At 48.4% G+C, this 15,662-nt stretch overlaps 1 protein-coding gene and 1 non-coding gene across 3 annotated transcripts in view; one reads left to right on the forward strand and one right to left on the reverse strand.

Moving 5' to 3' along the window:
* The first annotated feature begins 605 nt into the window (after positions 1 to 605).
* Positions 606 to 712, forward strand: LOC112636880. The gene has a single exon (XR_003122335.1). It is a non-coding gene; the product is annotated as a U6 spliceosomal RNA (small nuclear RNA).
* A 6,121-nt stretch (positions 713 to 6,833) lies between these two features.
* Positions 6,834 to 15,662, reverse strand: part of GYPC (glycophorin C (Gerbich blood group)) — a 40,748-nt gene continuing 31,919 nt past the window's right edge. Inside the window, exons 2-4 of one of the 2 annotated variants that reach the window (XM_025405356.1) lie at positions 13,241 to 13,297; positions 9,708 to 9,764; positions 6,834 to 7,561 (exon numbers count right to left, since the gene is read on the reverse strand). In XM_025405356.1, the coding sequence (XP_025261141.1) occupies positions 7,365 to 7,561; positions 9,708 to 9,764; positions 13,241 to 13,297 (311 nt within the window). In that variant the 3' untranslated portion in view covers positions 6,834 to 7,364. Of the gene's footprint in view, positions 7,562 to 9,707; positions 9,765 to 13,189; positions 13,298 to 15,662 lie in introns of both variants that reach the window. The other variant, XM_025405355.1, reaches the window with a different exon arrangement.

Raw genomic sequence — 15,662 nt, forward strand, 5'->3', positions numbered from 1 at the left:
GGGTGTCAGAGCTGAGCTGGGGAAGAGTAGTGAGCTTGGAATCCTCTATGTTTTCTTCCCTCCTGTGTCCCTCCCACCACACACTCCACACACATGCCTCGGCATCCCTTTCTGCTCTCCTGTCTCCAGATGAAGAGGGAAGGTGGTAGGCCTTCTCACTATTCTCCCTGCTTCCTCTCCGCCTGGAGGGACGTACTTGGCAGAGAGCTTTCTAATACTCATCCCAAAGAAGAAAACTTGCAGGGTAGAATTTCTGACTCAGGTCAAAAGCCTGGGTGGAATAGCCTTCCCCTGGCCTCCCAGAGGCATAGAGGCCAGGCCTCATGGGGTAGCCCTTCTGAATCCTTTGCTTTCCTTTTCTCCCTGGGATCCTAGTTAGGTATCTTTTGCTGAGGAGGAGCTGCAGATGTGTCTCTGTGATACTTAAAAACTTGGTTTATTCCGTAGAGATTTTAGTTACAAAGGCAGATGGACGGTCTTCATCCACCAACCGAACAGGTCTGGTTTGATCTTTCACTCTAGGGGCTATTGTATTCTGTACACAGGGTGTTTCATAACCAATTCAGGGTCATATCGATTCACAATTGTGTTAAAAGAGGATTTTGGTGCTCACTTAGGCAGCACATATGCTAAAATTGGAATGATACAGAGAAGATTAGCATGGCCCCTGTCCACGGATAACATGCGCATTCATGAAGCGTTCCATATTTTTATAAAAAAGAAAAAAAAAGAGGATTTTGTCTCCATCCTGAGAGAGCTCTCATAAGGTGCTTTTCCCTGTTCGGGCCTCAGTAATTTCTAGGCTGTCTTCGTCCCCAGAGTACAACTTCTAATTCCTCTCAACATTGGATGCAACATGATTTGCAAATCTGACCATATCTCCTCCCACTTTCCTCCTGTAAAGGGCTCTTACCACCTTCAATTACGGCACAGTGGCCAGCCCCCTCATTACCTGGTTCTTTGCGGTCTCTGGGTCTGGAGTCATCCTCAGTTACTTCCATACATGCCTGAAGCTGCAGGAAGAACTGCATACTTGCAGGTTCCAATATCACCTCGATTTCTCTGCATTTGTCATCTGCTCACCTAGATAGCTCCTTCAAAACCCGTCTCAGAATTCTCCCTCCAACAATCCTCCCTTGACTTCTCCTCAGTCCATTTCGTCCTCTATGATGGACCCCTTGCAGCTTGAACTATTTTGACACATCTCTTATTGCAGCCAGTGTCCTCCAGGGAGCCAGCAAGGCCTTGCTCAGCTCCAAGTCTCTGGCATTGCACCTCCTGTAGTGTCAATGCAGAGAACGTTTGTGTCCTCAATGAAAGAATTAGCGGTGTTATCTCTGCCTGGGAGGTGAGGTCTGGATGTCTACCATCCTTTCACCGTAACACCTCCATTTGTTACCTTAAGAAGACAATGTCCATGTACTGCAGCTATGAACGAGATGGTCCTTCCCGAGCCAGGTGCGGTGGCTCACGCCTGTAATCCCAGCACTTTGGGAGGCTGAGATGGGCAAATCACCTGAGGTCAGGAGTTCAAGGCCAGCCTGGCCAACATGGTGAAACCCCTTCTCTACTAAAAATACAAAAAAATTAGCTGGGCGTGGTGGTGGGTGCCTGTAATCCCAGCTACTTGGGAAGCTGAGGCAGGAGAATTGCTTGAATCTGGGAGGCGGAGGTTGCCGTGAACCGAGGTTGCATCATTGCACTCCAGCCTGGGCAATGAGAGCAAAACTCCATCTCAAAAAAAAAAAAAAAAAAAAAAGGTCCTTCCCTAGAGAAAGGAGTGACCTGACTGACTTAGGGCATCTCAGTAAGCCCACAGGATGCTTTATCTTGAGAGAGCTGTATATAGAACTTGTTTCTAAGTACTTTTTGAGAGAGAAAAAATGATAATAATTTCAGCTACTTAAAAAATAAAAGGTGGCTAATGTAATGTATTTGGTTCTAAAACGACTAGGAGATCTGCATATCTTAACATCAGCTTTGGAGGTCTATAATGTTGGCAAGAGACCTCTTCATTACAGGATGATCTTAGAATAGAGGCTGGCGAACTCCACCCAACCTTCTTGCCAGGACTCTGGATTTATGGATCCACCCATGAACCAAGACATTCTCGCAGCTGTATGCCTCTATATGTTCCTGTCATAGCAAACCAATAAAAAAGACAAGCCTGCAGTGAGATCTCTCATACACTGGCCAGAGGATGGAGAAGAAAAGTTTTCTACTTTTTTTTTTTGAGACGGAGTCTCGCTCTGTCACCCAGGCTGGAGTGCAGTGGCACAATCTCGACTCACTATGAGCCCTGTTATTTAGTGCATTGCGTTGTTCATTCAACATGTATTTATTGAGTACTCACAGGTACCAGGCATGATGTTAGGCAGTGCCTACCTTGTTGGGAGACAATTCTCCAAGGGTCTCTTGCATTTTTCACATCCTGAGTGAGGCAGGAACTGCGCTGTGTTCTTGATTACGTTTTCCAGGCTGTTTGTGTGTTAAACAGACTTGGAAGACCAAGTAGTAGCTCCATCCAGTGCAAAAGGCAGGCATTTTACTGCCCATTATGAGATTCTCATTTTCTTGGTTCAAGGTTTCTCTTCTGGAACTCAACCCACCATATGGATAAACGTCCTATGTAACTTGGAGATGTAACTTGGAGATGAGGAGATGTCATTCAAATATGCTGATGTCATACTGCTTGCTGGGCTGTACATGCCTTTGTCTCTGACCCAGGAATCTCATCTATGTCAGCATCTATGAAACTGGTGTAGGCCAAATTGCTCACTTAAAAGCAGGGCAAAACCTCAGACCCTTCACAGTTCTTGGCAAGCTTATATCCTCATTTAAATTACTATTCAAAACATGAAAATGCAAATATTTTGGCCATCATGTTACTGGTAAGGATCCTGGAGCACGGAAAATTAAGTAACTCTTCCTAGGTCACACAGAGCTAGTTAAGTGTCTGAGATAAGATTTTTGTCCAAGTCTGTCCAATTCCAGAGCCACTCTCTTTTCATAACATCGTGCTGACATGCTAAATTGCAAACATTAAAATGCCTGTAGTTCCACTTGTGGCACTGAGCCAGTTAAAATCCTGTTGGCCCCTAAATCATTCCCGTTGCTACGATGATAAAAATATTTAGGTAAGGAATGAAAACAATTGAGCAGCTTCTCTCCAGGGAGGACAAAAAGATAAAATCATGAAGGGGAGTTCCTTCCATTAAAAAAGAAGAGAAAATTCTCTTTAATATTTACGTAACAGTTGGCTCAAAGCCTTGACCTCCTGCTGCCTCTTCTGGGGAATGGATGAGATCCATCTCTCTCCAGGCAGGATGGGCCGAGTCATGTGAAACTCAGACTAAACAATGGGGCAGCTGGAGCAGCGGGTGAGCCCCAGGGTGGGGAGGCCTCCAGCTCCTCGGGCAGGGTCTGAGCCTTGCTAGACCTTTTGAAGCCCCTTTGTGAATTTCCATGGTGCATTTTTATCTTTTGTCTTGTTTAATTTGATCATTATCTTATCCGTATGATAGAGACTGACCTATTCCTTCAGTGACTCTTTATTACCTATGCAACAGAATCCAAATTTCTTAGCTTGGGACCAAAGCCGCTCTATGGTCAAGCCCTTATATACTGTGTAACTGGCCCAAGCCTCCCTTCCTCTCTAAAGCCTTTCCTAAGTCCATCTCATTCGCAAGATGGAACTGATCTCTAATCTCCTTAGTGTTTTAAATTGATTTGTATCCCTACTCTCTCAGCATCCATAATACTTTAGGGCTTATATACATTTACATGTTTATCTTCTCTCCTAAGCCATGGACCCCTGAAGGCAGAGGCTGCTATATTCAGCTATGTAATTCCAAAACTTACATGGTACCTAATAAATGTTTGTGGATTACAGCAGTATACTCAGACACACACACATATATATTACCTATCTGTCTCTGGATCTGAAATTTAATCACTAAATACTCTTAGTTTGGGAACGAGCACTTTGAAGAAGCACAAATCATCTAAGAAAGGTTGGTAGGGAAGCTTTGGCTTGATGTAATCTAGATGATCACTTTCCTTTTCATAAGAGTGGCCCGGGTGCAAGTGTCCTGGGTGCTGGAAGTGTGGATGAGGTGTGACCGGGCTGGCAGCACTTGCTATCTCTATAAGCTAATCGTCCCACCAAAAGCAGGCTCCACTGCATCATCTCTCCCCAGCACGAGGAGGGACCTCTCAACCAGGCCAGCTCTGACTGGGGATGGGGATGCTGGCAGAGGTGCCTAGGCCATCACTGTTCAGGGCCACTGGGTGGCAGAGACCTGGCTGAGGATTCTCTGATCCCAGCACTGGTGAGTCATGCCAGCATCCATGAGTCTTGATGCCACCTGCTCTGCTCCCTGGGGAGCTCCTGCTGACTCATCTCAACCTGCTGAAGGGAGGCCAGACAGGCCTGGGTTAAGTGGTTCCTCTGCCATTAGCAGCTGTGAGACCTCCAGCAAAGCTCATTGACCCTTCTGAGCCTCAATTTCTACAGATCTAAAGGGAGGATAAGGATATCCACTTGCCAGGATTATTTCGAGGATTAAAGGAGGCTTATGTGCAAAGAAGCTGGGATTTTCTACAGACAGAGCTCTGTGCCTTTCCTTCTTCCTCCAGCCCTTCTCTGCCCCATCCCCTCTCTTCCTTTCCTCTCCTCTTTCTTCCTTCTTAACAGTTTTTTCTGACTCTTCGGTATGTGCAAATTTGTGCGTTATTTACCGCAACCAACATTGGTTGCAGGCATGCTGCAGAATGACTTAGTGCATTGCTGGAGGAAGGATCAAAGATTTAAAAACCTGGTCCCTAATCTAAGAGAGCATTATTAATTGCCCACCAGTGTCCACTGGTGTGCACTCTCTCTGTGTGTGTGTGCATTATCTCTTTAAGTTGTCCTGCTCTCTGGTGTGGCCGTCTGGCCTCTGCAGTTAGCCTGTGACAACTCCCTCCTTGTGGCATCCAAGCTAAGCCACCTGGGACAGCCCAGCTCTGCAACTTCCGTGTCATCACTACTGCTACTGAGCCTGATTCTGGCTGGGTCTGGGGACCCAGTGGACTGGGAGCAGACTGTGTTTCAATTGTTTTCCAGGACACTGTGCCGGCAAAAGAGTGAGGATAAAAGGAGGTGAGGAAGGGGAAGTGAGTGGCCAGGGAGTCAAGCTTAGTATAGACAGCTCCTGGGCCCAGTGAAGGAGAAAGGAATGAGTTACCGTCATCCTTCCCCCACATAGGCACCTGCTGTCTAGGAGGCCTGGAGAGCCCCAGGTTCATCCTCTTCTAGAGACTTTTCACCCCAACGCATGTCTGTGTGTAGGTTCTGGTGCCTCCTCTGTGCTCACCGGACAGTGATCTGTGCTCCCAAACCTGGAAGATATGGGTGCTCAAAAACCTGAAATGGCATTGCCACAGGAAGGGATGTTAGAAACCGTTTACCTGAGTGTTTCCAAAATGTGCTCCGAGGACCACTTGTCCATGAGCTCCTAGCAGGCATCCTGTGGGCAAATGGGGTCTTTGGCTCAACACGCCTGGGAAAGGTTGTGTGCACTGCTCCCCTCCCACCAGAGCCAGCATCCACACTGGGCCAGTGAAGATGCTGAGGAACCTGCACTGCTTTCACTTTGCACGATACATCGTCTTCTAAACTGACTTGCGCATATTTGTTGGGACTGTTTATTGCCATCTTTGCCACGCTGCTGTTCTGAAGATCAGTGTTGGCCATGCAGATACAGTCAAGCCCTTTGTTTCATAGATGAAGGCCTGCGAGCTTGGGTCACCAGGGAAAGTTCTCACTTTTGGACCAGGCTTCTGCCGTCACTGCTTCTGTGAGCTCCCAGCTCATCTCCCCCACCACGGCCTCAGGACTGCCAGCTCCTCTGGCAGGTGGACCTCCCACTGAGCTCGCATCCCCATAATCCTCCCAGAGAGATCTTTGGGACCTTTCTGCCAACCCCCAGGTGGAGATGGAGCAGCCTCAAGAAGCCACAGCCCCAGGGAGTACCTAGGTGACCCCAGCACCTGGCGTGCAGTCTTTAACCTCACAGCTGCTGGTCCTTGGAGTGACAGCTGAGCTGTTGGGAATCTTGGAAAAACTCGCCTGGAAGGGGTTGGTTAACCAGTTCATCTCTTTCTGTTACTCTGTTATTTTGAATTATGGCTACTCCTTAGGAAGTGTGCAGAAGTAGTGCAATGTGGAATGTTTGTTTACCACTGCACGCAGTTGTTGACGCTGGAAGATAGGGAGGTCTGAGCACTTGACCCTCAACGCTTGGAGTCAGGCACAACAGAGGTGCCATTATCAGCAACATTTCCACATAAGGGAGGAGAACACGGAGGCCAGAGGGGTCAACCAAGTTGTTCAAGGTCCTGGGACCAGGAAAGGGGAGCTGGGACCCAAAGCCAGGGAGTAGAGCTCTGCACCACCGGGTATCATGGTCACTGTGACTGGAAGGACGAGATTCACTCATATTTTTGGATCAGGTCCATTTGTTCTCATACTGCACCTTGGAAAATCAACACTTCAGCCGGTGCCCTGGCTGCTGGGACAGGCTATTTCTAGAGGGACATTTCACCCTTCCTTTTGTTTCATGCAGCTGGTGCTCCTGTAGGGAAAGGAAAGCTGCTCACTGTCCTTCCTCCCTTGGCAGGCTTGGGAGCCGCCTGTACTGGCTGTGCTCTCTGAGAACTGGCCCCAACAGGAGCCAGAAACGAACTGTCCAGGCCCCGTCAGAGAACATAGCATTGCACAGGTGAAAAGCAAGCCCTGGGTGGCGTTTATCTTTCCCCAGACAACTACAGTAATACTGTTGGACTCTGAATGCTCAGTTACATTTCAAATTTATTTCCAATCGTTTTGAGCTGGATCAATGGGAGACAAAGGTACCTTTTAGCTCCGGCACCTGCTGTTCCCCCCAAATGTCAAGGACTGACATTTGATGCCATTATCCCCAGTCAGCACACAGATAACTTATTTCCTTGCTTCCCCAGCCCCCGGGTACCTCGGCACCCCCTCTCCCTCAACAAGGACTTTCTTGCCAGTGAGCTGATACCGTCCTGCACTACCCAGGGGGCCCCGTGTGCCCAGATTTTCTCCCACCTCCGCGAAGCAAAGGGTGACCTCTGGGGTGGCCACCGCCTCCCTGGGTCCCTGGGAGAGGCCTCTTGCAGCGCGAGTCCTCCTCCGTTCCTCCCTGGGCAGGTACCTAGTGTTTCCAGGTGCCTATCTCGGGAAGGAGCAAGTGCTGTCTCTCTCTGCCTGGTGGTATCAGTAGGGGTGCTGCTGGGCGATGGGGTATGTTTTTCCCGATGGAGCTGGAGGAGGCATTCAGGGAAGGGAAGTCTGTTGTCCCTCAAATAAAGTACTCCTTTCTGCTATTGTCACCAGCATCTTGGAGGGCAGGGTCGCCCTGCAGGGCTGCATCTGCACTCTCAGCAAACTCCGTGCCCTTGGCCTCATTGGTGTGGTACGTGCCCTTGTGCCGGTACATGTAGTGCAGCAAGACGAAGAGGAGGCAGACTAGGACGATGACCACAACAGCAATCACGCCTGCAGGTGGGAAGAGGTGCAAGGGTCAGTCTGAGGCAGAGGCCCTGGGACCTGGGATGGGGGTCAAGACCCACAGGGGTTGTGTGAGGACAGATATGCTGCCACAACCAAAACAGATGCTCCTTGATTTATGATGGGGGCCAGGTTCCTGTAAGCCCATAATAAGTTAAAAATACTGTAAACGAAAATTACATTTAATACTCCAAACCTACTGAGCATCAAAGCCTGGCCTAGCCTACCTTAAGCTGGCTCAGAACACTTACATTAATCTAAAGTTGTGCAAAATCATCTGACCCATATTTTATAATGTAGTGCAACATACTATATATTGCCAGCCTGGGAAATGGTCTAAGTTCAAAATTCAAAGTATGGTTCCTACTGAATGCGTTTGCGTTCATGCCATTGCAAACTCAAGAACTCATAGGTTGAACGATTGTACATCGGAGACAACTGTGCCAACGCCAGACAGGCCAGTTCATTCCTTCCCAATGCTTCACCAGCCTGTTGTGTGCTGGCCCTGTAACCCGTGCCTTCCTAAAATGATCCTCCTCTCCCCTTCTCTCGTCTCCTTCCTTCCCTCCCTCCTCTTTTTCTTCCCCACAATTCTGCTACTAAGCATTCTGCAGACAGTCTAGAATCATACCCCAGGACTGAACTTTGTTTGGATATTTTTAATTATAAAACCAGGAAAGTCCCAGAAAACAGGGCAGAGTTGGTTGCTCTATGTACACTCTACAGGGGGAAAAAAGATGAGGCCATTAACTGTGCTTGGGACAGGTTGTGTGGTTTGTGTTTTTCAATGGCTTGATGGCTGCTCCTCACCCTACCCTGCTCCCATTCCCTCCTGGGAAGTGAGGACTGCAGCCAATCTGCAGGAGGAGCAGGACTTGGCCACACAAAGGACTGAAGTGGGAGAGGGTAACGCAGAGGATGGCAAGGTGCTGGCTATGTGGGGGTGGGGGAGCAGTCACCCCTCACTTCTGCTGGGAGTCCAGAGGGATGGGGAAGTACAGTGTGAGGCGACTGAGGAGGGGTCAGATCACTCAGGGCCTTGAGACTGATGGGGCAGCAGTCTCACGGGGCAGGGCTGTTTTGAGTTTGGGTATTTACTTTTAAATTGCAGAACAGGTCTCTGACTTTTCTTAGAATGCAGGTTTATTTGGAGGCCTTGGGGAGGGACTGCTGAAGAATATGGAAAGTCTGAAACTGCTCCCAAGTCCCACCTTTATAGAACAATTTCCTAAACTTCCTACTACCTTCAGGGGTACAATTCTGTCTGCATAATGTTAATAATACCATCTAATTAGCCGGGTGTGGTGGCGGGCACCTGTAGTCCCAGCTACTCAGGAGGCTGAGGCAGGAGAATGGCGTGAACCCAGGAGGCGGAGCTTGCAGTGAGCCAAGATAGCGCCACCGCAATCCAGCCTGGGGGACAGAGCGAGACTTCGTCTCAAAAAAAAAAAAAAAAAGCTCAGTGGTGCAATGAGTTGGAGAATGCCAGGGTACACAGAGTCCAACGGGTGTCTTTGACTGCTTGCTGCTGCTGCTTTTTCTTTCTTTTTAAATTGTACATGTTTCCTGAGTTATTAATAAACTGCTGAGAAGTGTGGATCTGAAAGAAGGTCACAGAGCGCACAGCGCCTCCCAAACTTGGTTGTTCTCGTGACACAGTTTGCAGTCACAGGCATGACCCGTGGGGATCCACTTGCTCACGGTTCAAAGCAAGGCAAAGGCAGGCTCAAGTTTCCTTGAGGATGGAGGGTTGGGGTACATGGACCCAGGGCAGAAAATAATGTGGGATAAGGGAGATGGTGGAGAAGTGTAAGTAGCCTGGTCAGTCTACCCTCATCCCACCTCCACCCTCAACCTCCCTCACCAAAGCTGCTGTCTCTCCAGCCCCTGAGTTCCTGTGAGTCAACAGCCCTGAGGAAGGATGATAAATATATATACAGATATGTACCATGTACGTATATATGTATATTTACCCAGGACTAGACTCCTCCATTTCACATACAAAACCACCGCTGAAGGAGAGAAAAAATGGCCACAGCCACCCCTGCTCAAGTCCTTAGGTCAGTTTTACCTGGATGTTTTCACCAAGGCCCCCCACCCTGGCTGCTTGAAGGGCTCTGTGACAATAGCTCACCTGCAATGATGGCAATGTCCGTTGTGGTGAGGGCGTGGGTCACCCCTGGATAAGGCCCTGTGAACAGAGGACAAGAATCTAAGGTCAGACAGGAAGATTCTCCATGCCTAGCAGCATCTTGTCCCAAGCTGCATCCTTTGCTCAGGTGTGAGCAGCTCTGTGAATGGGACCGAGTAGACAGGAGCAGTGTGGTGCACCCACCGAATCCTAGCAGGGGTGCACAGACCAGGAACCAGGTTCTGCCTGGTCTGGGATGGAACTCAGGGCACACCAGGCCCATTCGAGTTCTCTGCTGTATGCCTGCACTGAGGGTGGTGCCTCCACCTGGTAGATGCTCAACAGTTATCTGTGGTGTGTATGAAGGCAGGGACTCTTGTTATGTTTGTGACAGAATGTTTGTGGAGTATCTGATGCTTACACCAGGGGTCTCAGTCCACTTTGTGTTGCTATAGCGGAATACTTGGGTAATTTATAAAGAAGAGAGGTTTATTTGGCTCACAGTTCTAGTGGCTGGGAAGTCCAAATTGGGCAGCTGCATCTGGTAAGGGCCTCATACTGCTCCCCCTCGTGGCAAAAAGCAGAAGGGGAGCAGACATTTGCAAAAAGACCACAGGTGATACAGAAAGCAAGAGAGTTTAGAAAGCTGAATTTGGTTTTATAACAACCTGATCTCAGGTAACTAATCCAGTCTCATGACAGAAAGAACTCCCTTCCTTCCTCAAGGGAGTATAATCTATGCATGAGGGATCTGTCCATATGACTCAAATATCTCCCACCAGGTCCCACCTCCCATCACTGCCACATTGGGAATCAAATTTCAACATGATGCTTTTGCAGGGTCAAACCACATCCAAACCATAGCATCAGGTGTTGCTTTAGCTGTCTTCTATCTACTGTATCATGCAGTCTTCACAGCCATCCTATGAGGTGCCTGGTGTTGTTGGCCCATGTCACAGGAAGAACACCAAGGCTCAGAGATGTGATGTGCCCATGATCACACAGCTCATTCAGTGTCAGGTCAGGACTTAGCCAGTGCTCTTGCCTCTGGAGTACACGTTCTCTCTTGGGGAAGCCCTTCCCAGAGCTCCTGTCTGAGGAGTCGTTCCTGAAGCCCCCTCATAGGTCTTTCCATTGACTGTCCTGTGGGAAGGACCACTGTATGACACTATCCAAGTTACTGTGTGCGTTTTTCACGGCTTAATGGCCTGGCCAAAGAGGGCTGGGATGTGTAGGACATTGGAGACCTGCATGTTTCCTAGAGCTGCTGCACAGAATGCCATATGTCTTCTGGGAGATGATTGTGAAGAAGGATTTATTGGATCACAGAAATATCAGTGTTAACATAGGAAATCCCATGTTCCCATTACAATGGCTCTGCATAATAAAACAGAGAAGGATGCTTCATAATAGTCATTTCCACTCAGAAAGTCACTTTAATTGTAGTGCTGTGAGGTCATTCTCCCCAGTGCAGCTGCCAGATGCCTCTTTCTTATAAGAAACCAGCTGCTGGGGTCAGGAGTCATAGTGGGTGAGGGGAGAACAGACTCCTTGCTAGGGGTTCACACTAGGAAGCAGGTAGGCCTAGATAGGTGTGAAAGTGGGGAGGAAGGTAAAACAAGGCATCGAGTCAGCAAAGGGACCCAGTGAACACACCAGGAGTCAGGGCCAGGGGAGCCAGGAACCAGGTAGGGTGGAGGGTCCAGCATTCACAGTGCTTCTCAGTAGTAAGACCTGAAGCAGGACCATAGCAACTTCAAGTGGGTGCTGGACTCTATTATACAGTGTAAACAAGTGCAGCCTCCAATTTAGTATCTAGCACCTAGTAGGTACTCAATAAATGTTCACTGAATGCATGAGTAAATGCATGCATATATAAATGAATGGATTTAGTGGTGGGCTTCTAGACTTTTCTAATCACCAAGTACCTCAAAGTTCAGAAAGAAAGAATAACACCTTGCTTAAGTAGGCATAGATGGTTATTGAAGGTCAAATATCCAGAACTGCCCTCAGAAATTTTCCAGCATGTCTTTTGACAGTTTGTCCAACAGAAACAGGGTTAGAAGCGACTGTTATTTCCTGTTCCTTTAAAACAATTAATAATTGCCTACTAGGTGCCAGGTGCTGGTCTCAACATATAATGCATTTTAACTCAGTCCTTGCAACAGTTGCCAGAACCTTGCTTGGAGCTCCTCCATTCTAAAACCGTGAAAGCCCCAGAAAACAGGGCAGAGCTGGTTGCTCTATGTACACTATACAGGGGGAAAAGATGAGGCCATTAACTGTGCTTGGGACAGGTTGTGTGGTTTGTGTTTTTCAATGGCCTGATGGCTGCTCCTCACCCTACCCTGCTCCCATTCCCTCCTGGGAAGTGAGGACTGCAGCCAATCTGCAGGAGGAGCAGGACTTGGCCACACAAAGGACTGAAGTGGGAGAGGGTAATGCAGAGTATGGCAAGGTGCTGGCTATGTGTGGGTGGGGGAGCAGTCACCCCTCACTTCTGCTGGGACTCCAGAGGGATGGGGAAGTACAGTGTGAGGCAGCTGAGGAGGGGTCAGATCACTCAGGGCCTTGAGAGTGATGGGCCAGCAGTCTCATAGGGCAGGGCTGTTTTGCGTTTGGGCATTTACTTTGAAGCTGCAGAACAAGCCTGTGTCTCTTCTTAGAATGCAGGTTTATTTGAAGGCCTTGGGGAGGGACTGCTGAAGAATATGGAAAGTCTGAAACTGCTCCAAAGTCCCACCTTTATAGAACAATTTCCTAAACTTCCTACAGCCTTCAGGGGAACACTTGTGTCTGCATAATGTTAATAATACCACCTAAGAAGAAAAATGCTCAGCAGTGCAATGAGTTGGAGAATGCCAGGGTACACAGAGTCCAACAGGTGTCTTTGGTTACTTGCTGCCGCTGCTTTTTCTTTCTTTTTAAATTGTAGATATTTCCTGAGTTATTAATAAGCTACTGAGAAGTGTGGATCTCAGGAAGGTCACAGAGCACACAGCACCTCCCAAACTTGGTTGTTCTCGTGACCCGTGGGGATCCACTTGCTCATGGTTCAAAGCAAGGCAAAGGCAGGCTCAAGTTTCCTTGAGGATGGAGAGTTGGGGGGCGTGGACCCAGGGCAGAAAATAATGTGCGATGAGGGAGATGGTGGAGAAGTCTAAGTAGCCTGGTCAGTCTACCCTCATCCCACCTCCACCTTCAACCTCCCTCACCAAAACTGCTGTCTCTTCAGCCCCTGAGTTCCTGTGAGTCAATAGCCCTGAGGAAGGCTGATAAATATATACACAGATATGTATGATGTACATATGTATATATATTCACCCAGGGCTAGACTCCTCCATTTCACATTCAAAACCACCTCCTAAGGAGAGGAAAAATGGCCACAGCCACCCCTGCCCAAGTCCTTAGGTCAGTTCTCCCTGGATGTTTTCACCAAGGTGCCCCACCCTGGCTGCTTGAAGGGCTCTGTGATGACAGCTCACCTGCAGTGATAGAAGTGTACATTGTGGTGGGGCTGTGCAATGAGAGCTCACCGTCAATGGTGGTAATGTCCATTGTGGTGGAGGCGGAGGTCACCCCTGGATCAGGCCCTGTGAACAGAGGACAAGAATCTGAGGTCAGACAGGAGGACTCTCCATGCCTAGCAGCACCTTGGCCCAAGCTGCATCCTTTGTTCAGGTGTGAGCAGCTCTGTGAATGGGCCCAAGTGGACAGGAGCAGTGTGGTGCAACCAATGACTCTTAGCAGGGGTGCACAGCCCAGGAACCAGGTTCTGGTTGGTCACTGACTGGAATGGAACTGTTTGAACCTGAACCACCAGGTCACTCCAGGCCCATTTGAGTTATCTGCTGTATGCCTGCACTGAGGGTGGTGCCTCCACCTGGTAGATGCTCAACAGTTATCTGTGGTGTGTATGAAGGCAGGGACTCTTGTTGTGTTTGTGACAGAACGTTTGTGGAGTATCTGATGCTTACACCAGCTGTCTGAGTCCATTTTGTGATGCTATATCTGAATTCTTGGGTAATTTATAAAGAAGAGAGGTTTATTTGGCTCACAGTTCTAGTGGCTGGGAAGTCCAAATTGGGCAGCTGCATCTGTTGAGGGCCTCATACTGCTCCTACTCGTGGCAAAAAGCAGAAGGGGAGCAGACATTTGTAAAGAGACCACAAGGTGATATAAAAAGCAAGAGAGTTTACAAAGGTGAATTTGCTTTTATAATAACCTGCTCTCAGGTAACCTATCCAGTCTCGTGACAGAAGGAACTCCCTCCCTCCCTCAAAGGGCTATTAGTCTATGCATGAGGGATTGGTCTCGATGACCCAAATATCTCCCACCAGGTCCCACCTCCCATCACTGCCACATTGGGAATCAAATTTCAACATGAGCGTTTGCAGGGTCAAACCACATCCAAACCATAGCACCAGGTGTTGCTTTAGCTGTCTTCTACCTACTGTATCATGTAGTCTTCACAGCCATCCTATGAGGTGCTTGGTGTTATTGGCCCATGTCACAGGAAGAACACCAAGGCTCAGAGATGTGATGTGCCCATGATCACACAGCTCATCCAGTGTCAGGTCAGGACTTAGCCAGTGCTCTTGCCTCTGGAGTGGACGTTCTCTCTTGGAGAAGCCCTTCCCAGGGCTCCTGTCTGAGGAGTCGTTCCAGAAGCCCTCCCATAGGTCTTTCCATTGACTGTCCTGTGGGAGGGACCAGTCTATGACACTATCCCAGTTACTGTGTGCGTTTTTTCCACAGCTTAATGGCCTGGCCAAAGAGGGCTGGGATGTGTAGGACATCGGAGACCTGCATGTTTCCTAGAGTTGCTGCACAGAATGCCTTCTCTCCTCTGGGAGATGACTGTGAAGAAGGATTTATTGGATCACAGAAATATCAGTGTTAACATAGGAAATCCCATGTTCCCATTACAATGGCTCTGCATAATAAAACAGAGAAGGATGCTTCATAATAGTCATTTCCACTCAGAAAATCACTTTAATTATAGTGCTGTGAGGTCATTCTCCCCATTGCAGCTGCCAGATGCCTCTTTCTTATAAGAAACCAGCTGCTGGGGTCAGGAGTCATCGTGGGTGAGGGGAGAACAGACTCCTTGCTGGGGGTCCACAGTAGGAAGCAGGTGGGCCAAGCTAGGGGTGTCCGGGGCCAGCAAGGAGATTAGAGGTGGGGAAGAAGATAATACAAGGCATCAAGTCAGCAAAGGAACCCAGTGAACTCGCCAGGAGTCATGGCCTGGGGAGCCAGGAACCAGGTAGGGTGGAGGGTCCAGCATTCACAGTGCTTCTCAGTAGCAAGACCTGAAGCAGGACCCTAGCAAGTTCAGGTGGGTGCTGGACTTTATTATACAGTGTGAACAAGTGCAGCCTCCAATTTAGTATGTAATAGGTAGTAGGTATCAGTAAATATTTACTGAATGCATGAGTAAATGTATGCATATATAAATGAATGGATTCAGTGGTGGGGTTCTAGACTTTTCCAATCACCAAGCACCTCAAAGTTCAGAAAGAAAGAATAACACCTTGCTTAAGTAGGCAGGGATGGTTACAGAAGGTCAAATACCCAGAAATGCCCTCAGAAATTTTCCGGTGAAGACAGCATTTCTTATGACAGTTTGTCCAACCGAATCAGGGTTAGAAGAGACTGTTATTTCCTCTTCCTTTAAAACAAGTAATACTTTCATACTAAGTGCCAGGTTCTGCTGTCAACATTTAATGTATTTTAACTCAGTCCTTCCAACAGTTCCAATCCATAGGTGTTATTATTAGCCCTATTTTACAGATTTGGCAGCTGAGTCCCAGAAAAGTGTTATTCTCCCCGGCTTGTACAGCTACCTTGAGAGTCAGAAGTCAGTGATTTGAAGCCCTGGCAGCTTTGAGTCAGTGTGTTTTGTCTTGTGGCACACTGCCAAGTGGAGAGCCTTGGTAAGCTGCTCTCCATTTG

This window comes from Theropithecus gelada, chromosome 12 (assembly GCF_003255815.1).
Source record: "Theropithecus gelada isolate Dixy chromosome 12, Tgel_1.0, whole genome shotgun sequence".
Taxonomy (NCBI): domain Eukaryota; kingdom Metazoa; phylum Chordata; class Mammalia; order Primates; family Cercopithecidae; genus Theropithecus; species Theropithecus gelada.